Genomic DNA, 25,024 nt, shown 5'->3' with positions numbered 1-25,024 from the left:
TGTTGTCAGGCAGCAAATAACTTGAGACTAAGCTCTCATATTTTTTTAGCATACCTTTAGGCGTTTTTAGTGCTGCTAATTTTATATGATGCATTCGTAAAACGAATTTTTTGTCTTTGCAACGCTATACCGATTACTCCTTTCTTGCCCGAGGAAAACCACGCTGCATCCCAGTGAGAGATGTACTAGCTGCGATAGACATTGATTACATGTTCGAAATATAACTTGTTCTAAAAGCTATCGATCTTCGTCTATAATTCTTTTCATTTTTATTATGGTTCAATCCTGAAATTTACAATAAAAATACGTGATTTAAACTTTTCAAATTTAGCCATTTTTGTCACCTTTATCATTTTAGTATTTTTTTTCTATCTGTCATTTTATTCTAGTCATTTTTGTTAGTTTAATCATTGTTTTCATTCTGGTCAACTTTGCCATTCTTGTAATTTTTATCATTTTTCTCATTTTTTATTTTTGTTTTCTTTTTTTACGTTTTTGTCATTTTTATAATAATTTTCAAGTTACGAAGTGTTTTTGTCTTAACTGTAAGTTTATAAGTTTTTTTTTTTCCATTTTTGTTCTGGGTAATTTGTTATTTGCGAAATTTTCATGACGCGAACCACAAAACCTTAAAATGAAACGATTTCTACTTTGCCCAATTTTTGATTTTTTTTTTTTTATTTTCACTTATCCTCATAAAAGAGGGTAGTGAGAGTGAAAAATAATAAAATACTAATTTTACAAGACTTATAAATGATAAATGAAATCGTTCGCATGTGATTTGGAGCGAAATGTGATTTATTTTATAAACCAATGGGCAGACTTTTTGATAGACTAGTCCACACAATACTCCATAAAAAGGCACTAGTTTTCCCAAAACCCCGGAATCTTCCAAAAAGTCGATTTTCTACTCGTTTTTTATTTTATTTTGTTTCCATGTAAACCTGTTGCAAATCTGCTGCTTTATGAAGATTAAGGTTTGCTTTGTAAATTTATTATTGAGTATCTAGCATTATTTATAGACATATCGACATGAGAACTGTAGAGGATGTCATTTTAACATTATGATGGCATTTAACTTTGATTCTATCGGTTTCAACAAACAACACGTGATCAAAAACACATGGTTGAATTAGTCTGGCTGGCAGTTTTGCTGTCATTTAGTGAGAAATATTCTCTCTCAATTCACAATGAACTCTCTCAGATATCTTTTATTCTCATTTCTCTTTCAATCGTCTGAAAAACAAAATAAACAGCATAAATGAACGTATTAGGGTGTGCAATTCCAAATTAGTCGCTGTTGTGCTGCCTTCTATTCAAATAATCATAATTATGATGGAGAAAAGTGAAGAATATTTAATGATCTTTTGCTCAAGAGGAGTAATTGAAACAGGTCCATAGAAACAGAGAAGAAACAACGAAACGAAACAGATTTCATCCAACAACACGGCTTTTATTATTCTTCGATTCTTTATTTCCAAGCATTTCAGTGATGGAAAAAGTTGTCAACTGTTCTTAAATTTCCATAAATCTTTCAGCATTGGAGAGGTGCTGATTTTCTTTCTTCGATCCGGTGGTCACGGTATAGTTGGATCCGATAAGGCAGTTCTTCAGCGTTACTCCGCTCTCCACGATTGTTTTTTCACCAACGATGCAGTTTTCGAGGATCACATTTTCACCGATACTCACATGATCCATTAGGGTGCAGTTAATCAGGCGTGACTTGGGATTGACAGTGCAATGAGATCCAATTATTGATCCGGAGATTGAAGTTTTCTCGCAAATTTTGGCCTGTTCTCCGATAGCAGATTCCATCAGCTGATTTGATTTTATATCTGAATTGGTTCCATTCAAGGCTGTAACCGGAAGATCGGTAACACTGGGGAAAAATTTCATCACTTGTTGATTTGCGCGCCAGTACGAAGCCATCGTATTTACACGTGTGCCAAAACTGTTTTCCGGGGCGATCACTACATAGCACCGTATTCGATTGTTTGCCAATAGGTCACTACCTTGATTGAAGATCGAAGACGAAGTTATCTTTCGATCCATTTCGGTATTTGGAACATAGTGATGAATGTTTCGGGCCTCAAAGTTTACGTTATGCTCGGATGTTGGTTTTTCCGTGCTCGCTTGTACCTTGGAACTGGAAGACATTTGCTTTTTCACAATCAATGGTAGCAGTTCACCTTTTAGGGTGGAGATATCCGTACTTGCTTCAAGGTAATCAAAAACCCATTTACTTATTATATAAACGTGCGTGTCCAACAGACCGCTTCTGATGTCCATTTCTTCGTTAAGTCTTAACAAGTGTCCCGATATTGTGAAATTCTCCTCAAAGTCGCTTTCCGAGCCCATAAACAGTAAGCGATTGTTTGAGAGTTTATTCCGAATAGATCCCTCTCCAGTTTGTGCTTCATCTTGGGTCCCGGAACGGTTACCTTCTGCAGCCCACCATTCTGAACCAACAGACTAACGAAGGAAGCTCTCTGTTCTCGGAACTCGTTTAAACAGCGGATAAAGACTAAGCTCAACGATGGTATCGCACGAAACTACCACCACGTCTGATTTTATTCTATCTGCCACCATGCGAAGGGAATCGGCAGTTCCGATGTCTGAATCTCCAGTAATCGTGAAGAACTCCAGCTTCATTTTGAGTTGCGTTTTTCAATCCGTTGCTGTATTTCACTTTTTTTCGTGTTCCAGCACAATCACGATTGCATCCTAAGAATTGAAACAAAGTAACAACAATTTCCATAGTATAAAACAGATTGATCTACTCACTGGAATCCGTGTCGCTGGAGCATCCTGAGTGGGTACCATATCAGGGGGTACGTTCCGATTGGCAGCAGACACTTAGGTCGTCCCTCGAGCAGCTCCGGGAAACGACTCCCTTACCAGCAGCCAGCACAACCGCTTGGTACTCTAGCAGACCCATGCTGGGAAAAAAACGGATTCACCTATGAAATGATTTCATTAAGGTTGTTAATTTTTTCGAATAACTTACGCTATATTTTGGCAGAATATTTCAATGCTTGCACATAAATTCCGGACACGGCTGCAAACTTCGGGAAACGTCAAACTTGCTGTTTACATTAGGGTGGTACAATTTTTCGGATGCATGAGGCAAGCCGCTATTTTCATTTAAAAAATTAATAACGTAGCTCACGAAATTTAAAAATTATGTATGTTTTATGTATTTCTGTTCCTAATTTTTTTAAATATTCGTAAATTAAAAAAATATGATTACGAATTATCGTAATAGGAAAACTGATTGAAATTTAAATTCTGACTCTAGATCATGGTCAGATCAACAGATTTTTATATCATTTTTGCTCGTGCTCGATTTATGGTGTGAATTAAGCAAATTTGAGGTTTGAGTTTTGTTATTTAGTTTTCTGATTGCAAGTGGTTCTTAATTCTTTTTATTGCGAATTGTAATGCTGAAGAATTTTGTTATAGAGTTATATTTAAATTTCGAGTTTTGATTTATTGATTATTTACATATTCTAGATAAACTTTAAACTTGTATCAAGAATAATGTGGAGTTATTTGTGTAGTTATCAGGTCTGAGAGTTAAATTTTAAAATTAAAATACTGCAGGCTGATGCGGTCCTACGCCGTTTGGCCTAAAGTCATTTGGCATAAAAGCCGTTTGGCATAACGCCGTTTGGCATAAAAGTCGTTTGGCATAAAGTCGTTTGGCATAATGGTCATTTGGCATAATGGCCGTTTGGCATAATGGTCATTTGGCATAATGGCTGTTTGGCATAATGGCCGTTTGGCATAAAAATATAAAAACTCATAAGGTTACATAGAATGTTGCTAAAAATTAAAATACATTAGTTTTTTTTTTCAATTTACCGAGTTTCTATTTTATTCAAATCCCTAGTAAGGCCCGTGTCTCTAGGTTAACCCAAAGCTAGGGACAATCCCCTAGCCCGGTCCGCAACCGCGAAGCGTAAGGACCATACGTCATTTTAGTTCGAACGCGAAGCGTGAGGAGGCTTCCTCGAAATTTTGATCCGTAATTTTAGGACGGCCCCGTCTTTCGAGGTTTATTCAAAGCCCTAGGTAGGCCCCGTGTTTCTAGGTTTACCCAAAGCTAGGGACAATCCCCTAGCCCGGTCCGCAACGCGAAGCGTAAGGACCAATACGTCGTTTTAGTTCGAACGCGAAGCGTGAGGAGGCTTCCTGGAAATTTTGATAAATAATTTTAGGACGGCCCCGTCTTTCTAGGTTTATTAAAAACCCTAGGAAGGCCCCGTGTTTCTAGGTTTACCCAATTCTAAGGACAATCCCCTAGACCGGTCCGCAACGCGAAGCGTAAGGACCATACATCATTTTAGTTCGAACGCGAAGCGTGAGGAGGTTTCCTCGAAATTTTGATCCATTATTTTAGGATGACCTCGTTTTCATGCCCAAAGTAAATGCAATATTTTATGCCAAATGACCGTTATGCCAAACGGCCGTTATGCCAAACGGCCATTATGCCAAACGACCATTATGCCAAACGGGCCATTATGCCAAACGGCTTTATGCCAAACGACTTTTATGCCAAACGGCGTTATGCCAAACGGCTTTATGCCAAATGACTTTATGCCAATCGGTATACAATCGGCTGATGCAACATTTCTTACTTATTTCAACAAATGAACTGATTGCGATGAAGAATTTCCAAACGCTATGCTGTCAGTTTAACACACAAGAGAATTCTCCCTCTCAATTTCGTTCGGGTATGAGAAACGTGAGCAAGCACGTGGCAAAATAAACAAATCACGGATGATGTTTTGAATACAAGTAACGGCCAGACAGCTGGATCATTTAGCCCGAGTTTAATCAGAGACTGGTCCAACAAATGCATTTTGCTACTACGTTATCGAACTAACGGTTTATTGCGTATTTTTAGTGCTGTTCGGCTTTCGCGACTTGTGGGCCAGCCAGAAGAGTAACCCATTCATAATCGGTTGTTGTTGTTGCATCGATTTTCCCGTTTCGATTCGCGGCTGAGCTAGTGTCAGTCAGTTTTTTCATCATCTGCCTTTGTGGTTGGGAGTGTTTGGGTTGTTGTGGGAGAAAAACAGGAGTTCATCAGCATTGTCGTTTTTCCACGTCGGCAGCTATTGAAAAACCATTGCTACTTCTGCGCACACAAAATGCAAAAAGACTCAGAAAATTCATAGTGAACAAAAAACAGAATCAAATTCCGAGGAAACCAAAACTGCAATCGACAGTTCTTTGTCCTCTGCAGCTTCTCTTAAACCTGATTAAATTCCTCTGAAAAGGACTGCCGCACAAATCACGAAAAGACTGATCTCGTTTTTCCTTATTTGACATTGTTAAGAAGACATTCGCGAAACTATCACACAATGGCTGGCGGTATTTGTTGCGGTTGTAGTGGTTGTTTCTAAAACGACCGAGGGCACCAGCAGGCGATAATTTGGCAGCAGTTTCCCATCGGGCGGATCGACTTGGCGTAAGTAAAACCAAAGAAAAAAAAATTTCCCCTCAAAATATGACCGGCTTCATAACCCTTTGCCAAAAAGAAATGTCCTTGAAAGAAGGTCTTTGAAAGAGGGAAGCACAAATTGCGTTTTTGGTTTTGCTGTTATTAGAGAACAAGAATGCAATGTACGAATCTTATAAGTTTATGATAAATAATTTTAAATTTAACTATCAATTTTATTCAGACCCAAATTAAATTTGTCATTTAGGAAAAACTGTGTACTCCAGAATAAAACCAGTTTTCTGAAAATCGTTCAATCATTCAAACTTTGCTAAGGGCTTTTTATGGACAGTGACTTATGTATTTATACGTAATAATAGGGTAACAAACATATAATTTCTCTATCGATTTCAATTCTAATGAACGGCCCCGTAGATTTTCCGACAATAGAAATTCATCTCCTAATTTTAAATCCTAATATCTGAAATCGTTAACGTACGACGAAGGCATAAAATGTGTGAAAAAAAATTAAATGTACTTTGTATATGTATTTATTTTTCCCTAATAAAAGGTAAACAAATTAGGTGGTCTTTCCACATCAATCAGCTTATCAGAACTTCACACTCGAAGGAGTCATTAACTCTTATCTCACACTTCCGACAGCGCGTTTCTATGGTAGAAATTAGATGGCCTCTTAATTATTCTATAAAAAAAACCACCCCGTATCGTAGATTGGTTAATCATTAGATCATCCATTAGTACCTATTTGTCATAAATTGTGTACACTTGGCTCTTGAAAGATCCTTATAATTGATCTATTTACTTAACTAAAACATTATCTTTTGGTTTTACTGTTGATACTTGACCAGCATTATGGCATTCGTGTCTATTAACGGCTGAATTCTGTTTTATTCATATCACTTTAGAATCGAAAAAAATATTTCATGTAACTCAATGAAAACTTTAACAGTAGGTCATTGCTTGTAGATAACTTTTTATCCAAAAAAAAACCTGATATAATGGATTTTGAATCAAGAGTTGAATATCATTAACAATCAAAAGGTGTATCTTTCAACTTTACCATTTCGGTTTCGATCGAAATGAAATTGGCATTATCTCCTCCCGCGGGATCCCGCCTAATGAATCGCGAAGATAACAAAAATCGGATATGTTAATCGTCTCTACCGCAAGGGGGTGTGTCTGTTGGCTGAACTAGTCCCCTATAGCTAGGGAATATTCGTCTTTACCCACCTAAATTCGCTACATATGTTTGTCAGACGAAATGTATTCACATTAAAATTAATGAACCTGTCCTTTTGTTTGCAGAAGCAGAAAAAAATAAACACCCACAAAGGCACGTTTCGTTCATACGATTGCTGATTAGCAAGAGCGTTGAAGCAGGTTTTCCACCCATCCTCATTTATACAAAGTTGTACGGTTTAAACTAATGCGCAAAATTTTCAACGGCAACCGTTCCTCGGTCGGAAAATATTTTCTATTTCTCTGAGACGTGACCCATTTTCGGTTTCGATATTTGTTTGTTGTGAGTTTTTTTTCCTTGTATAGTTCGTAAGTCGATTCCCCATCCTTCTTAGTACTCTTGTTACCGCGCTGACAAAGGATTCTCGTGTCCGTCGTCCCTCCTGACTGTTTGGTCAAGCGGGGCGCGCATTTCGCAAAACACAAGTCCATCGATAGCGACGTGCACACGGCACCAAACAGTCAGTGGTGTCTTCATCGCGCCGATTTGTGTCCGGTCCTGCGTCCGTGGCGAGGCGAGTGTGTGCGCGCACGAAGTTGTGAGAGGTGGCGGGCGTGATGGATGGAAATTGGTGTGATTATTATGATCACGTTATGGTTGCATGATTTTTTCCCTACTTACTTTGCGCGTTTCTTTCTAACAAAGTCCAAGCCGAGATCATGGCCTCCGGTCATAGGTGCAGGAAAGTGGGAGTTATTGATGAACGATGCAGTGAGTAGTTTTTAATTGAAAACAAAGTAAATTGTTTGATAATCAAATCAACAACTGAATTATTCTGAAAAAAAAGAATTAAAAAAAAATTACAAAATGTTAATCACCTTAGCCAACTGCAGCCAAGCATTAGAAGAATTAGGTTCTTCAATTCAGTGACTAATGGTAGCGGCACTGGCATTCGATAGTCACTCATGTGAGGTTTATTTAAATGTTTTCAGCCCACTCGGAGGTTCTGCCAACTTAGGCCAGTGATTTCCTACATCTGATGCCATTCTAATTAATCCTAAATCGTTCCGTTTATTACCTAGTAGATTCGGAAACACTTTATGACAAATCCTTCATTGAAACTGATCGTAACTACTCGAGTAAACACACTACTCATTGTTCAATAAAACTTTACGAGGAAGTACCTGGAAGTGATTCAACCCGATCTTAGAGTAGTTCGTTTTCTATTAAAGCCTACAAAATATTTACTTTGGAGCTTCCTATTGCTCTATGTATCACCATATACATACTTAAAAGGAAGAAAAGAAACTACAAAGAAAAACTTAAACTTTGAAAGCGATCTTATCTTATATTTTAATCAAACAAAACATAGTAAAAATAAATATGTTTAAAACAAAAGTTTGTTGTGCTCAAACGTATAACTTCTGAACATACCAATATGCAGAAATTTTTTTTTTTGTGGCGTTTAAATAGCTGTGAGAAGCTGACGCTGAAAAGGAAATGTGGGTAGAGGGGTCAGGGAAATAAAAGTTTAGAGTAGGCAGCTTAGAATAGTAAGCGATCTTGAGACGTTGGCTATACCATCTTGCACTTCCTTAAGTCCACTTCGGATGAATATGAACTTAAAGCAGAACAAGATAGTGAACTAACCCCTCATGATACCAGTTGGAGGAAATACGTTGGCGGTTTGAGACAGGTCGCTTAATTAATCCCAACGAAACTAACTACAGTATTTATATATAATTGAAAACAATAAAATAAAATGGAACGCTCTCACCATGTTAAAGAACTCTCCTTGGGATTCGAAACCATCTTAGGGGTCCAATGTTGAGAGGATATAGCTTGAAGGCTCGTTCGTCATCATCAAAAAGTCACATGAAAAGAAATATTAAAAAGAAAAGAAAAGAAAAAAAGAAAAATAGGATATTAGTTCATTTTATCTATCAATATATAATATGAAGCCTAGCTCAAACCAGTAATAATCTAGCTTTAGTATCTTTATCGATATCGTCTACTTATCAAAAGAACTGGAAATGCACAATGCTGTTTTTCTAAAACCTAATCACTTATTCTGGTCAGCCTCTCTGACAAACTATGCTAAGTCTACATAGGGGTTCTATTAAAATATACCGTGTGCCTACTGTAAAATGCCCGAAATCAGTGATTTGGACTATCTACTCATTGTCATTATTCAAAACCGTAAATTCTATTATATACTTCCATAGATGAATTTCAAACCTAACCGAAAAACGTAAAAATATGCTAAAAGTGAATAATTAAATAAAAAGCAAAAAAAAACGTCTAACCAAATAAAATATAACATTCTTCAAGAACAGCATTTCCATCCAATGAGCCTCTAGTTCTTGTAAAATGCTTGATTTAAGAATAAGCCAACGAAATTCATAAACCGCAAATACACACTTACTAGAGCATTGGGGAGGCGAATACCATAATCTTTACCTAACATCGTAATACTTCTAGCACGTTTTCTCTATTTTTTAATTCTATAAGACTAAACCAACTATCTAACCAAACGAATTATGCCCTATTGAAAGTATCAACTTTTATTATGGTAAATTGTGATACTTTCACTACCAAATGTTGCGATTGTTCTGCGGAAGGGAGGGCAAGTGTTTCAACTCCCATTCATCTTATCAACATGGATCATGAAAAAAATAGACATCTTTGAACCTACTGCTGAATTTAAACTGAATAAAGATGTCCAGCTCCTCTTCTAATTTAGGCCATATTATGACACCATGTTTAACAAGATTGTGTGTAACGACACTGTCAGGAAAATGATGGTTTGATCTATCATTTTCACAAACATACACACCGCAGCCGTTAACCCATTGCAACTTAGGGTACGGACATACCAATATGCAGAAAATTGTTCTCAAATGTTTAACGATCTAAGAAAATAAGAAAAAAGATAGGCATTTAATCGTAATGTGAAAATATGCGTACATTATTTCAATGTTACTGACCAAATCTTTTTTTCATCCCTGAGCCCTAATATTGAATCAGGTTTTATTAACTTTCTGTTAACGTAATAAATCTGAACCCGTAATTTTAAATTGGGATTTAAGATACAAAAAGTACACTCAGAGTTTTGTTTGTATGAATTCTGAATTCTTAGGCCGCGTTTTCACAAAACTCACCATTCATGTAAACGTATTGATGCGTTCATCTTTAAAATTTTGTACGTAATCTACACACTTTTCAAGATAATTTAGGGTTTCAAAATATCAGAATATTTTTTTAAAAATGAAATGAACTTGTTTTTATACTCAAAGAAGTTTTAAAACACTATATTCAGTGGTTTTAAAAATCATAATTTGAGTGCATTTATTACACACATCAATAGAAAAAGCCCCTAGATGTAGACTTTTCTTCTTCTTCTTCTTCGTTTTAATGTTTTGGCCAGAGAATGCTACTCTATAACACCACTGTACTTGACTTGACTAAACTTTAACGTTATTGAAGTGTTGCCAATTTTTCTTAAATTTTGAGTTTCGTTTTATCCAGGAAAGATAGTACCTCTTTCATACGGTTTTCATCGAAATCTCGAAATAGTTCGAGAAGATTGGAAAATCTATCCCAATCATAGTAGTTGCGGAGATGGTTAAACTTTATACAATCTAGAATGATATGTTCGGTTGTGAATGGCTGTTCACAAAGATCGCAATAAGTTGTATCACGAACTCTCATTATTCCGAGCCAGTAGGGGGAGTAATCATGACCACTCAATATTCGATTCATGGTTCGAATTTGAGTGTTTTTCAGTTTGCTATTCCAGTACCAAGGTCTTTGGTTAAAGGATGATTGAAATCTGTAGAATTTTGATCCTTTTTGATTTTCGTTGACATAATCTTTGTACCATCTATCGATTGAATTGATCCATTCATTTTTCGCTTTCAGTGTCTTGTCACTGAATCGTAATTTGTTAACTAAGATACATGGACTTGTTAATCCTTCTTTGGCCGCTATGTCAGCTTTCTCGTTTCCTTGTATTTGTATGTGAGCAGGTATCCATTGTATAGTGCACTTTTTTGATTCTGCTTGTTTAACAATTTTGAAGGTCAGTTCGTCAAACTCATTCGTATCCAACTGTTGCTTTATTATTGCGCAAGATGCTTGCGAATCTGTGAGAATAACTGTTCTGTTTGTTGTTTCTGAGTTGATGTTTTCAAGTGCTGTTTTTATGGCTATCAATTCAGCTGTGGTTATGGAAACTTCGTTGTCCAGTTGCATACTAGTTCTTCTGTTGTTTTCGTCTTCGAAGATGCCTATTCCGCATTTATTACCGTGTTTTGATGCATCTGTATAAATTTGTATGTATGTGGGGTATTGTGTGTTTAACATGTGTATTACTTCTTTTCTCATTGTTTCTGCCGATTGTTGTTTTTTCCTTATTTGTGTTTGTGGGATTTGATCCAAGACTAAAACGTTGTTTATTTCATTGCTCGTTGTTTGTTTTAAGTATAGTTGTTGAAAGTCGTTTTTATATTTTAGGTAAATTTGTTCCAGAAAAGTGTTTTGTTTTTTGGAATTTGTACTGTGTTGGTCTAGACTTTGTAGTTGTTGAGCGATCAGATCGTTTCGGAAAATGTGTTGTAAAATTCGTTTTTTCGCTAAATAAATCCTCTTCAGGTATAGGGGACCTTCTCCTGCTATTGCTGCCAGCGTATTTATGGGTGTCGATTTAGAACAACCTGTAGCTATTCTAAGACATTGTCTATTTGTCACTTCCAATTTTTCTATATTTGTCTTGCTTGCTCCTCCGTAGAATATTGAACCGTAGTTTAGATATCCTCCATACAGAGCTTTATAGAATAGCATCATAACTTTAGGGTTTGCTCCACTTTTTATGCTTCCGATTACTTTGAGCATGTTCTGTCTGTCATGTATTTTATTAATCATTGTTTTTATGTGTATGCCATATCTTAGCGTTTGGTCTAGTGTTATGCCCAGGTACTTATAATTTCTAACTGTCTCTAATGTTTCTCCGTTTATTTTAAGATTTAGAACTTTTGCACTGTTTTTAAATATCATAGCTTTAGTTTTTGCGCAGTTTATAACGAGTCCTAGTCTTGAGGCTTTTCTTACAAATACTTCTATTTTGTCTTGCATTTTTATTATTGCTTGACTTTCGTTTTTTGATCTAACCAATTTGAGGAAATCATCTGCAAACTGGAGGGTAGTTTCGTTAGGGTCGAGATTTGTTTCATGAAGGCTTGAGGTATAAATGTTGAAAAGGGTTGGGGATAGAACATCTCCCTGCGGAAGTCCACTAGAAACCACATGTTCCACTAGTCCTTCTTCTGTCTGGATGATAGTTTTTCTATTCACTAGAAAATTATATATCCAGGTTACGCTATCAGGACTGAACTTGTTTGTCATCATTATGTTTCTCAGTTTGCTGACATTGATGGAATTGAAAGCATTTTTGAAGTCAAAAAATACTCCAATTACTGTCATTCCCTGTCTTTTGCTTTCCATTATAAAATTAGTGGCGTATGTTACGCAGTTTTCTGTAGACATGTTTTTTCTGAAACCAAATGATGTTACAGGAAGAATGTTTCTTGAGTATAGAGTTTTATTTATATCTTCTAGTACCGCTGTGTTTAGTGTTTTTGTTAGGGTAGAGAGTAACGCAATTGGTCTAAAAGAAGTTACCTCGTTTGGTGGTTTGTCTGGCTTCAGAATAGGTATTATCTTAATTTCTTTTAGGTGATCTTGTAAACTTCCCTTTCTCCACATCTCATTTAGACATTCCACTATTTTTGTCGAAGTTTTCCAATCTAACACTCTTAGCATGTCGTATGTTAGATGGTCTGTTCCTGGAGAGGATCTTTTTGGTTTTTTGTTTATTATAGATTTCCATTTGGCTAAGTCTATAATGTTATTTCGGGGTTCTTCTTGCGGTTGTATAATGTTTTCTCTTCTACTTTCTCCAAAATTCATTATTAAAAACTCGTTTGCTAACTGTTTATGTTCTTTTATGCAATTGTTTTTTGTATTTATTGTTGGGGATCCTTTTAAACCTCTCACCAGTTTCCAATTTTGCTTCATGTTCATAGGGTCTATTGAAGCTGACAGTTCCTTTAATTTTTCTCGTATATGATGAAGTTTGGCTTTTTGGAATTTAGCTGTTGTTTTTTTCCATTCGATTAAATTTGTACTATTACAACAAGCATGGTATTTTTCAAGTGCTCTCTGTTTTTCTTCATAAAGAGTGGATAATTCATCACTCCAATAATATTTTGCAATATGGTTACTTGATTTTTTGTTGTTTTTGATAATTGTTCTAGCTTTAGTCGAAAGTTCCTGGAGATTTTCAAATTCCCAATGTTGAATTTGGGCGATTTGCTCTCCAATTGCTTTTCTGTCATAGTACGTATTAGCTCTTTTACTCCACTGTAGTTCAACCGATATTTCTATAAAAAGGTGTCCACTTCCTCCAAAGGATTTAGGTTTAGTAGACCATTTAGTGAAATTGTGTAGATTTGCTGAACATAACGAAAGATCAATTGCACTAAAATTTTGATTAAGTATTCCAGGTATGTAGGTTTTATCACCTGTATTCAGTAATACAAGGTTTGAGTCGACTATGGCTTCATGTACTACTCTACCCTTTCCTTGAGTTGTTTCACAGCCCCATATCTCATGATGACTATTAAAATCTCCACCTATGATCACTTTATTATAGTTATTTAGTTCTTGTAGTAAAATTGACATGGCAGTTTTGAGTTCTTGGACATTAATACGGGGATTGACATAGACAACTACTAACACAAAGTCTAATTTAGTCAATCTTATTCCTAATGTTTCAAACTTTTCTGTTGTCGTCAATTTAATTCTAGTAAAATGTAATTGGTCACATATATAAAATCCAACTCCTCCATAAGCATCTTCACGCGGAGCTAGTATGCTATGGTATCCTGAGATGTTGTAGCGTTTTGTTGTGAGATGGTTTGGATCTACCCAAATCTCTGTTAGTAGTACGGCTTCAAATTTATTTGTATTTATTTCATGTATAAGTTCGTTTTTGTTTTTTGTTAAACTTTGTATGTTTGTTTGTAGTATTTTAAATTTCTTATCCATGTTTGTTTCTGTTATTTGCCATCACTATGGCTGTCAGCAATGTTTTTCAGCTCCCCAACAATGCTGGCTGTGATTTCTTCACCTGTTATACCATGATTTTGTAGGATTTTGGCAATATTTTGTATTATACCTGCAATCATTACATCGTAGTTTTGTTTTGTGGCAGTTTGTGTTTTTATTTCTTGTCTAAACCTGTCTGCCTCCGAAGTGCGATGGTTGTTTACAAGCCTTTTGCTATCTTGTTCTCCTTCTTCTTCCTCAAGCCTCCTTTTTTTCAAAAAATCTCTTCTGGACATCCCTAATAAACTAGCTACTCCTGCTTCTTCTTCTATTTCTTTTGTTTTTATGTTTCTATTATTTGTAAATATTTTATTGGATTTTTGTAAACTGGATTTTGACATTATGGTTGGTGCATTTATTCTTCCATTTGGTCGGCCCTGATTTCCATTTATTAATACCTGAGCAAAGGTTTCCGGTAGAGCTGGGTAATCTTCTGTGTTTGCTAGTACGTCGAATTGGTTGATCATTGGAATATTGAAGTATTCTTTCGCCTCTTGATACGTAATATTTTTCCTTGCCATCACTGCCTGTGTATCCGATTCTATCTTCCTCCGGGGGCAGTTCCTATCTGTGGTGATGTGACCCTCTTGTTTGCAGTGTAAGCAGTAAGGCTTTTTTGAGCAAGGCTCGTGATCTTCAGTTGTTTCGTCAGTGCAGTTTTTGCATCTTAGTACGGAACTCTTACAGTTTTTAGACAGATGATTGTACCTAAGACATTTAAAACATATTACAGGACGTGGTATAAACGGTTCGACTCGATTTATTACAGAAAACATTCTTACAAACCTTGGCAACACATTACTTCTGAAGACAATACCTACTCTGTTGGTGGGGATCCTTTCATCGTTGTATTTTCTTGTCATTCTAAACACTGATTCCACTTTGACATCACATATCACATTCTCAATTATTTCATTGACATCCAATTCCGTTCACTCAGAATCAAAACAACCCAAAAATAAGAACGGCAGTGCATCAAAACAAAGTTCGACTGGCGTTCTTGATTTTGGGCTGCTGTCAATATACCAAAATCAAAGTTCGAAGCTCGAACTGACCACCCCAAAAAAATTTCCCTTTATTTGCCGTTAGTTTCGTATTGTAAGAAAAAAAAAGTCAGTCGCATCGAAAACTATCTCTGGTAAAATACTTTAAATTTGATAAAATTTGATTATGTTTAATTCCTTTTAATTTATATATTTCCAGAAAACGTTTTTCCATTCATTATACCTTCTTCAGAAGTCCTACCTACCAGTATTTACATCATGCCTCCAGAGAATTTCGGAAGAATAACCAATGGGAAATCGGAAGAAGTGGAGGACAATCTGGAGCAATGGCAGCATATGCCATCTATTGAAAACGGGAGCTTCGGATAGCAATATTCTAGGAGGTCTCAAGATTGTGAGGACACAACGTTCCAAAACTAGGTGTTTTCGACAATGAAATCGGCTGTTCTGCACATCAATCGTAGCCGTCTAAACTATCCAACGGATAGTCGATTGCAGTGATGATTGCAGCCTGGTTTCCTTCCTGGTGCATCCTGCAGGTCAGATTCAGGTCCATTCTGAACGAAAAATGTGAGCTTTAAAGTGCTTTAAGTTTCGTTCTTAATAATTGCAACAGCACTCTGTAATTCCTGACCAAATCCCTTAAAAATTGCTCCGGGATAAATCAGGCTCGGGTTTCTTATATTACCTTTGTCAAAAACATCCAAGGTCAGTTAATTGTGAACAACTTTTTTTTGTAGTAAAATAAAAAGGAAAATTGAAAAAAAATTATGTTTGTAAAATTTTTATACCCCCTTTTGATATTTGGTTCATCAAATGAAAAAATCCCAAAAAAAATCCCTGCCGCATGACATGCCCCAAAATTAAGTTGCAAATATGACGTTTATTCTCAAGTTTGGGAAAACCCCCTCAAACTTATTTTCGTCGGGAGCCAGTTTCATCCGATTTTGCGGCATTTCAACTTGGTTTTGGGTTATACCAGCCTAGAGTGTTGGAATATCAGACAGAACTCCCGTAACAGTTACGAATTTTTTGGGTATGTATGCTTTGTATCCTTTTAAGTTTAGGCTCTGACAATCAGCTAGTCTATTGGCATCCCTTATGTTTCCAACATAAACGGTAGCTTTATTACGTCCGGTCTTCTTGATATCGTCAATACACTTGTCAAAGCCTATTTGGTTCAGAACTATTCCTATTTGTAGCCTATTAATATATTTCCTCCTCTCTAGATCTGTGTTTTCTATGATGACTCTGTATGGTCTGCTATCAGTATCACAGTAGCTGAATTTCTGGTATACTTTTCTCATTTTTTCTATTTCGGGTTTATTTTGACTTACTTGAGTAGTTTGTTTCGGTTGTTCATTCTCTTTTGTAAAGGTATCTACCATCTCTTGGTCGTCCGGAGTATACATCGGTTTGAGGTTATCATCTTCCTTAGTAGCCGCTGCCCCCACGGGGGCAGCTTTGTTTATGCTCATTCCACTCAGTACACACAATATTTTTTACGGCACGGTAATAATTTAATGACGAACAAGTAGATAGTACGGATCAAAATAGGTTAATTCTAGTAATAAATAGCACAATCACAGCTTAATTTTACTAAAATTGGCAACACACGTCTAGTCACTTCAAAATTGCTGAGTCAAGTCCCGATGTAGACTTTTGATGTCTGTATAACAGTTGAAGGTTCTGCTGGAGCTTTCAAATGAGCTGTCAAATCTGGCAAACAATATACTTCTCTTTCCACCATATGTGAATTTAGGCTAGGGAGACAAAGAGAGACAAAAGCTCTAACTTCTCGATTTCTCGACTGTTATAATGTGTGCAACATTTAATTTATGCACGCATCAATTAGATTTTTTGTGAAAACGAGGCCTTATTTCAAATCTTTGAAATCCTTTTCTCAAACAAAAATTGAAATGATGGATATTTTTTAACTAACACCCCCAATCATCTCCAAATGAATGCGCCAATGGGCGAGATTGTTTATTGCTTGTTTTTTTTTTGTTTCTCTCGATACTGACGAGATTACGGACGCAGACTCAGTCGGTGTGCGCACGCACACAGACGAGCAGCATTCCAAGTGTGGGCTGGGTCTGTCCGGCTACTCACACATGAAAATGGAATGGCTATAGAAGAGTGTGTCGTATTCAATGTGTATAATACAGGTTTCGTTGATTGAATTTTTCGATTTCCTTTGCAGAATATGAAGGGGCCATCAGTAGCAGTTAGTGATAGCAGCAGCAGCACCAGCAGTCGCAGAAGTATCGGAAATACCAACCACATCAGTCAACAACGGCAACAACTGCGCCCACAGCTGCGAGTCGTGAAGAACAGAATACTTCCGGATAGGCACCAACAGCAGCAAGTACAACACGTCCACCCGCTGCATGATCTCCAACAGCATCGCCATCAGAAGTGGCGCCATCTGTTTCCGTTCCGTCGTTTAGCACCGCCGCGCGAAGAACGGATGCCACCAATCTTGGCCTTCTTTTAGTGATCTCACCGTGTTGGATTAATAAAAAAACCAAAATGAAAACAATCTAATCTCAAAGAAGGAAGCACAAGTGCACCACACTAGAATCGGTATAGTGTAGTTTTGTTTTGAAGTTCTCGAGACGTAGTAGGCGCGCCTGGTAGGTTATACGCTGTCTGTGGTGATCGAATGGTGCGAAACAAAAAGGACAATGAAGATGCGCGTGTTGTACTGTGATGATCCTTTGAATCTAACTAGTTAACCTCCGACGTGCCAATCTGCCGTACTGCCGTGTATCGCTCACATCACATGCCTACCACGATTGGTGACCAGTAGAAACAAAAAAAAACGTTTTTCTACCTCTGGCTGGTGAAGAAAAGGCAACAAGTGCGGAGGAAAATCAAAACAGCATCACATGTCTGTGTCGTGTTAAACTTGTTGATCGTGCATTTCAAGACCGCAACGGACGTCCGTTTGTTGTCGCGCAAAATTAAAAGCAACAAAAAAATCGAAGCAAATTAACTGTAAACTGGCAAATTTATTTTTTACGAGTGCCCCAAGAGCCGGCATGTTAAACACGATCCTCGACGCGCATTAGTATCCTTTTAAAAGATGTATTAGCACATGTGTTGTCTCGATTTTTAAATCCGGTTAAATCGTCCTATTCGTGATCGGTTAGTGAAAAAAAACTAACCCGGGACAGAACCCCTTAAAAAGCATCACATTACAAAATTAAGTAACCGTGCAGTCTAGCCCGATTCTCGGCCGCTTTCGCAAGCACTCTAGTCGTAGACCCGAGACTAGACTAGCAGTACCACAATATGGCAGCCTGGCTGGATCGCAACGGAAACCCTGAAGCTGCTGCTGGAGCAGCCGACGGCGAAGAAAACACTCGGGACGACGCATCGGTTTGGATCTTTGGTTACGGTAGCCTCTGCTGGTATCCGGGTTTCGAGTACGAAAAGTGCATCACCGGCTACATACGTGGGTACGTGCGGCGTTTCTGGCAGGGTAATACGACCCACCGGGGAACGGCTGAGAAGGTGAGTGAGTGAGAATAAGACATCAACCATCGATCGAAACAACGACACGTTTTTGTGGCTTTGCCAACGTTTTAATTTCTCGCTTGAACCGCATTCGGGTTGGAGCACAACATAACTGCTTGCTAGGTACCAAGCTTGTGGTCAATTTGTGAAAGCATTCGTCTCATATTCCAGCATAGGGCTGAACTGGAAACATATTAAATAACGTCTAGCGTGACCTTCTCTCCATTTCACAAAAAGGTCTATTCTTTTAATGTTGTAGAATTCGACACACGTTGTTGAAATTGAAATTAACATTTTCATAAGGTCGAAATTGAGTCAACCAGTTTAAAAAAAATGTATTTTTGGACTACTTTTTAATGATCGTCCGTCAATTTTTCTAATAGAAATAAAATTGAAAAAAAAAATAAATTGACGTTATTTCGAAGAACAAATTTCGATTACAATTTAACATGCAAAACACAGCATTTTACACCAGTTTTGGGAAAATACTATCAATCAAGCCAAATATGCAAACCTGCAGCATCACAAAAAAATTATTTTGTGTTTTTTTTTTCTTTATTTTTTTTTCAGCCCGGTCGTGTAGCAACATTGATCGAAGACCGAAATGTGAGTCAGAAACAAACGGGATCGCGTTTAGGCCATTACTAATAAGTTCTATCGTTCCTTTCGATCCATCAGGGCATCACCTGGGGCTGTGCGTTTAAGGTGGTCGGTCAGCTAGCGCTGGATTACCTGAAGCAGCGTGAATGTACCCTCGGGGGATACGCAACGGATTACATTCGATTTTTTCCGCGCGTGGCCAGTGAAAATTCCGGCTTCAGCGGAGAAGCCTTCCCAGCACTGGTGTACATTGCCACTCCTAAAAATGACCTTTGGATCGGAGAGGAACCTTTGGTCCAAACGGCTCGCCAGATTTCCGAATGTCGTGGCCCGAGCGGACACAACGTGGAGTATCTCATCCGGTTGGCGATTTTCATGCGCGAAGAACTGCCGGGAGCCGCCGACGAGCATCTGTTTGAGCTGGAAGGACTGGTGCGACGCTTTGTAGCCGAAGCTGGCCTGTCAATGGTCAGCTTGCTGGGATCCAATCCGCGTCGCATCCGGCGCGATTCGCACGAAGAAGTACGGCGACACGTGTCCTTCGAGTACACTTCACGCGTACCGGAAAAGAATCTCAGGTGCTTGCACATCTAGTGGCTGGCTGAGTATTAAACATTACAGCGATCGCTTTTTCACTACTTCACTAATGGGCACATTTATTCCTTTTATCTATGATAATATAACGCCACATGACTCACAGAGCTGTTAAGATTTATTTAAGCTTTAAGTTTAGTAAGCGAAAAGATGTAATTGTTGTTCTTTTGTATAAATTCGAATAAGTTATAAATACAGGTTTAGTAAGCAGTTCAAATTACATATTATATCGATAAGAAAAATATATTGAAAATTGCAAATGTCTATTGCATAAAAGTATACCCATAAGGCTTTTGCATAACATTAAATTCTGCCTCATGTCACAGCTTGTTGCGTGCGGAATCAACAGCTTAAGTATACCTCATGAAATAATAATTATCAATGTATTTAGAACATATTCAATTGCCCAACCTTCATTCAAGATGACACTCCCGATTGAAACATTGAAATAAAATTAAAAAAAAATAGCTCTTAAGTCTAAGCTTTTTAATACATACTCGGAATGATGGCAATGGCACTGTTTCGGATTACTTCGTAACTCTGAGCACATTTGATATTCAAATTTTAATTTTATTCGCTAAGTCATAAGAAGTTAACTAAAAACATGAAGGAAAGAAAGAAAAATAGAAAAAAATCAAGCATACCTTACACTAGCCGGCCATCCTCAGATTTCCCTGTAGCTCACAAACCCTTGCAGAGCTTTAACGTCGTTTGGATCCAGCACAATATCATTCAGGTAGTCGGCAAAGGCATGAGCAATCCGGTAAAGGCTTCTCTTGGTCGCTGCTTTCAGGGCCACGTAGCGTCGATCCACTTTCTTCATATCCAGCTGGATGGAACCGACCTTGTCGACGACTTGTTTTAGCTGCAACAACGTTCTAATGATCAGTGGCAGATCGTTCTGAACCACCCCGAATTGGTCTTCGCGAATCGAATGAGCTGCCAGAGATCCTAGCGCTTGAGATATCCAGATCATTTGCTGCGATTGACTCGACAGAAGGTAGCAAGTTTTGGCAGCTTTAGGTTCTCCGAATAGATAGAAAATTCCTGGTATATTGCGAAGTGTTTGGCGCAATGAATCCAACTTTCGATCTATGGTTTTACAGATAACATCCGGTTGACTTGGAGGAATGGCATTGTTAGGCGGTACGGTTGTAGATAAACTTCGAATGCCGAAACTTTCGTTGTATTGTTTCATGAGTATTTTTTCGGCATCCATCGAAGCGGTGGGACGGAGTTTGGACACTTCAGGATGCACCTTGGGAGTGGCACCTTCCATTGATTTAGATAGTTCATTGGTGAACTCACGGATCAATCGAATACATTCGCCAGAAACGATTCGCCAATTGTACGGGTGGCCTCCGGGAATGGATAATGCGTAGAGTCGAATTCGTCGAGATACGTCGCAGCTGTCGGCAATAGTAAAAAGATCCAAAGCTGCCAGCTGCTGTACGATGGGAATTTTATCACAAGCCAAGGCTTCCACCAGCGAGACCTCGGCATCATTGTTTATCGTAGATTTTTCAACTGGGAACGTCCGATATTCGGTCAGAAAAATGTGGAACAAGACCTGCATGAGATTCATATTGCTCAGAACTTGCGAGGACAAGATCCAGCAGTATACGACCAATCGGACATCAGATACGGTTGTGTAAAACGCTCCTAGGAAAGATTCCTCGGCCAGCACGGTTCCTTGGAAGAGTGCAGCAAGCTTGTACCGGAAATAAAGGCAACAGAAGGTGTAGAAGAAACTCACGTAGATCAACGTTGGAACGAAGGATTTGAACATCGAGTGGTACACGATGCTGTATAGGTTGGCTCTTATCTGCTGGTAACGTGGTTGTTGAATGACCGGAAAGCTAACAAAAGATGCTTTATCGTCCACTGTGCGGTTATTTTTCACGAAAAAGTACACTCCTGCGAATGTCCCGCCCAGCAAAAGAAACAGGAATTTTTCATTCAGTACCGATAATCCTTTGTCAGTGTTCAAGAATAGCAACCGATAATCGTCTCGTAGGAACCTTGTGTATAACCATCCGGTCAGGAAGCCAATCACACAGTTAATCAGCAGCAAAACCGACTTTTGAATAAGGGTGCTGAAAAAAAACGAAAACGTTAACAAAAAAAATGCGTGATTTTAATGAGAAGACTAATCATACCGATACAGCAGCTGGAATCTTGTCGGACAGTAGCTGCTGGCCGAAAGATATGCCTTAGCTAGAAAAATGCCATGCACAATGACGGCACTAACGAGTGGCATTATCCAGAGCCAGGTCGATAGCGAGAGGAGCAACCGGAAGGAGCCCAAAATCCAAACGACCGGATGAAGTAAACTAAAGTTGACTAGCAGCAGGAACACCGTTAATAGCAGATACTGGGCAGCGACGCTGTACAGGATGGCATAGATAAACCGCTCTACACAAATTTTGCGACATTCGAGATCCCGGGAGGAGACGGGCTCCATTGCTGCTGCCATATTCCTGTGAAAACAATTTCTTATGTTACCAAACGGGCTACCGGTTTTAACTACGTTTTACTTACCGAACAATCCGCAATCAGAAGCTAACGGTAACAATTTTCATCAACTAGAATACAAGAATTATTGAGAATACCCCTTCAACTTTCCGAAATTCAATCCACACATGCCGGCGTTCGGTGTTCTGTCTGCGCGCAAACGTTTTTTGTTTGAATGAAACAAAAACAAACGCATTTTGCATTTTTGCGCGACCGTTGGAATGGTTCAACGCAGCCCTGCAGCAAACGCTTCAAAACGAACGGCTTGATGAACATTTGTAGTGTTTCGGTGTTAGGGAAATCGGTACACAGCTCGTCGTTGGGATATTTTTAAATCAAAATTTGATGTACTTCTATTAAACGGAAAATGTTATTACTTATTGAAATAGATTATTGATAGATAATATTAATTTCCAATATTAATTACCTTGACCTGATAAATAGACCTGTGCAAAAAGATTTTCGTTAACATAGTAATTAGTTTAAACTCGTGTGTTAATAATTAACAATAATCTTAAGATCGCTGCTCAAATCACTTGCTATACGTACATATTAAAGAATATAGAAAAAGGGGAATCAAAAATCACATTTTACTGCAATGAAGTGTTCTATAGAATCTATAGAATACTATAGAATCTATAGTATAGATAGAATCGCAGGCGAATTTGGGTGATGTTTTTCTATGAGTACGAGTGGGATGCTGCTTAAATTTCACCCATCTTTTCACAGATCTTTCATCACGCATAACAAAATAAGGCTATAAAATAAAAAAAACGTTTTGAATCATATTAATATTAATCGTTTTATTATTGTTTATAGTTCTACAAATTGAAATTTCCGTATAAGTTTGGCAATGCGCTTCGCTATGTATGACGGATTCATGCGTTCAGGAACATCAGCTATCACTAGGCTAAGTCATCGCTCATCGTTGAGTTGCTTAGAAATGCCTTGGAACTCGTCTTTTCGGATATGTTTTAAGGTTCATTATCAAAACCTTTATTTTTGACAAGTTATCGTTTATTGGATAACTTTACTTAGTCATAATTTCACGATAAAATCTTTAATAGATGGTCGTGAACCTTTAATAGATGACAAAGAAATGCGAAAACCTTTAAGGATGAACCATCCGATAGAATGAAAATCTCAGAAAAAAAGAGAAATTTGGGAAATATAAATACAAAAATTCGCGGAAATGTGAACTTATCTGGCTTCACTCACATATGACATAGCACAGAAGGATGCATCAAATAAAAACGGTGCTGTAGGGTGAACATCTTTCAGATTTTGAACTATTTTTGTCAGATTGTTTTTTTCAAGGCAAAAAAAAGTTAGAAAACGAGTATAATTTAACCTTCGTTTCATAAAGTAACAAATTTGCAACAATGGTAAATGGTATGGTAAAAGTATCGTATTTAGATTTAATTTCTTTTCTCGATGTACTCATTATTTCCAACTGTTAAAAATGATTTTTATGGAAAAAATAAAAATCACGAAATGTAGGGTTAAAGGCGAGGCGGATATATACGAGGGTAAGTTTTCAATCAAATAGCATGCTTACTTAAAAGCATGCTTCCAAAAACTTCTATTTTAAAAATAGGAATAGAACTTAAAAAGAAAAACCCTTATGGAAATGTCACTAGCACAACTGACATTTCTCAATTCTGTTTTACTAGCGATTCAGTTGTTTCCATTGTTTCAGTAACTAAGTAAAATTTGGTGATGTTCTTTTTAATTCAGTGAAAATTACCTTTTAGTTTAAAAAACAATCTATAAAGAATACATTTTTTGACTGATTAACAACTTAAAATACATAAGTATCTTTGTAAATTAAATATCATACTTAGGTTATTTATCATAGAACAATAAACAGACGTTGACTTCAGTGTTTAATCTGTGCAACTGGAATGTATGTATGATTTCGTTGTGTATCGCTTTTACGATATGTAGTGAAGTTCATACAGCATTCAAAAATCTTTATTATAACGTTTTTTCTCAATATTTTCTACGAAGTTTAATGCTTCAAAGACTGATTTTTGAAAAGCTTTTCTGATAGGAAAGCTTGTTATGAAAAAGTTCTTAAATGTCTTCCCGCATAGTCAAATACGATATGCTGAATCTTCAGTATTATTCGGTTCTGATTACATTAATAGTAACGTTTCGCATTGCGTTTTAGCTAAATGTGCCTCCGCTAGAACGGATAAAATATCATTATTGAAAGATACGATTAATACTTCTTTGAATAAATGGATTATTATTGCAACCAGACTTGTAAACCATCGACATTTTCTCTGACAGTCGCACAGCCTGCTTTTTTCAGTTTCATTGTTCGTGCCATCTAACGAATGCGACCGAAAACTTGCCGAACAGTCGACTACCATCAAACGAAACGACATTCATTCTTCTTTGTGTGATTGTCGAACGAAATTTCGTGTCTTGGTACACGAGAGGGATAATTTGATGGTCAAACGACCATAATTCCCGACAGTTTACGACATCGCCTATCTCTTTCACGCAGCAGAACTTACAGACTCGATAAGCAAATGCAATCTTTTCTATTCACTCCCTCCTGTTGAAAAAAAATTCGCCACTCTGCAGCGCCGGGTGATGTTTGGATGTGTTGGTCGAACAATGTGGAATGATTATCTCGATTATCTACGCAAGAGGGATGACAGTCAAACGACTAATTACAAAAAAGATCAAAATTTCATTTGACATTTTTTTGCTCTCCGATCAAACGATTGCGCTCTCCACGATTGTCACGAACGATGTGTGGTCGTTGTCTCCGGAAAAATTCAAACGATGGTGACCACTTACAAGCCTGATTGCAACACGCCGAAATTATTAAAAATTATTTTGGAAAGATAAGATTAATCATCTCGGGAATAGAAAGATTATTTTTGCAACGCGCATCGAATTTGCTGCTGTCACGTCAATAAACGTGGCAGTTTTGTGTTCCGGAATTGTGGAAGGTAGATT

At 37.5% G+C, this 25,024-nt stretch overlaps 2 protein-coding genes and 1 pseudogene across 3 annotated transcripts; 1 reads left to right on the top strand and 2 right to left on the bottom strand.

Annotated features, from left to right (window-relative positions):
* Positions 1–1,432: 1,432 nt before the first annotated feature.
* On the bottom strand, positions 1,433–16,296 carry LOC129738248 (translation initiation factor eIF-2B subunit gamma-like; annotated as a pseudogene).
* Positions 5,024–19,931, top strand: LOC129741445 (glutathione-specific gamma-glutamylcyclotransferase 1-like). Its single transcript, XM_055733179.1, has 4 exons — positions 5,024–5,476; positions 17,022–18,337; positions 18,911–18,946; positions 19,019–19,931. The coding sequence occupies exons 2-4, from the start codon at positions 18,116–18,118 to the stop codon at positions 19,532–19,534; spliced, it is 774 nt and encodes a 257-aa protein (XP_055589154.1). The 5' UTR covers positions 5,024–5,476; positions 17,022–18,115; the 3' UTR covers positions 19,535–19,931.
* LOC129741436 (nucleoporin Ndc1-like) lies at positions 6,397–22,206 on the bottom strand. 2 transcript variants are annotated; one of them, XR_008736445.1, is made up of 5 exons: positions 22,076–22,206; positions 21,694–22,014; positions 20,179–21,630; positions 7,329–7,482; positions 6,397–7,205 (listed from the first exon to the last, which is right to left on the bottom strand). XR_008736445.1 is itself a non-coding variant. In XM_055733168.1 (3 exons), exons 2-3 carry the CDS (start codon positions 22,008–22,010, stop codon positions 20,199–20,201), a joined length of 1,749 nt encoding a protein of 582 aa, XP_055589143.1. In that variant the 5' UTR covers positions 22,011–22,014; positions 22,076–22,206; the 3' UTR covers positions 20,084–20,198. The 2 variants fall into 2 exon arrangements, 1 of the variants encoding a protein (XP_055589143.1); XM_055733168.1 differs by lacking the exons at positions 6,397–7,205; positions 7,329–7,482 and having other exon boundaries at positions 20,084–21,630.
* Positions 22,207–25,024: the final 2,818 nt, after the last annotated feature.

This window comes from Uranotaenia lowii, chromosome 1, assembly GCF_029784155.1.
Source record: "Uranotaenia lowii strain MFRU-FL chromosome 1, ASM2978415v1, whole genome shotgun sequence".
NCBI classification, from domain to species: domain Eukaryota; kingdom Metazoa; phylum Arthropoda; class Insecta; order Diptera; family Culicidae; genus Uranotaenia; species Uranotaenia lowii.
The sequence above is the reverse complement of the archived record's forward strand: the minus strand, read 5'-3'. Positions and strand labels throughout refer to the sequence as shown.

Coding starts and splice junctions, on each gene's coding strand:
- LOC129741445 (XM_055733179.1), top strand. CDS start 18,116: ATGGCAGCCTGGCTGGATCGCAACGGAAACCCTGAAGCTGCTGCTGGA. Junction 18,338..18,910: donor ACCGGGGAACGGCTGAGAAG/GTGAGTGAGTGA, acceptor TTTTTTTTTCAG/CCCGGTCGTGTAGCAACATT. Junction 18,947..19,018: donor CATTGATCGAAGACCGAAAT/GTGAGTCAGAAA, acceptor TCGATCCATCAG/GGCATCACCTGGGGCTGTGC.
- LOC129741436 (XM_055733168.1), bottom strand. CDS start 22,010: ATGGCAGCAGCAATGGAGCCCGTCTCCTCCCGGGATCTCGAATGTCGC. Junction 21,631..21,693: donor AGATTCCAGCTGCTGTATCG/GTATGATTAGTC, acceptor GTTTTTTTTCAG/CACCCTTATTCAAAAGTCGG.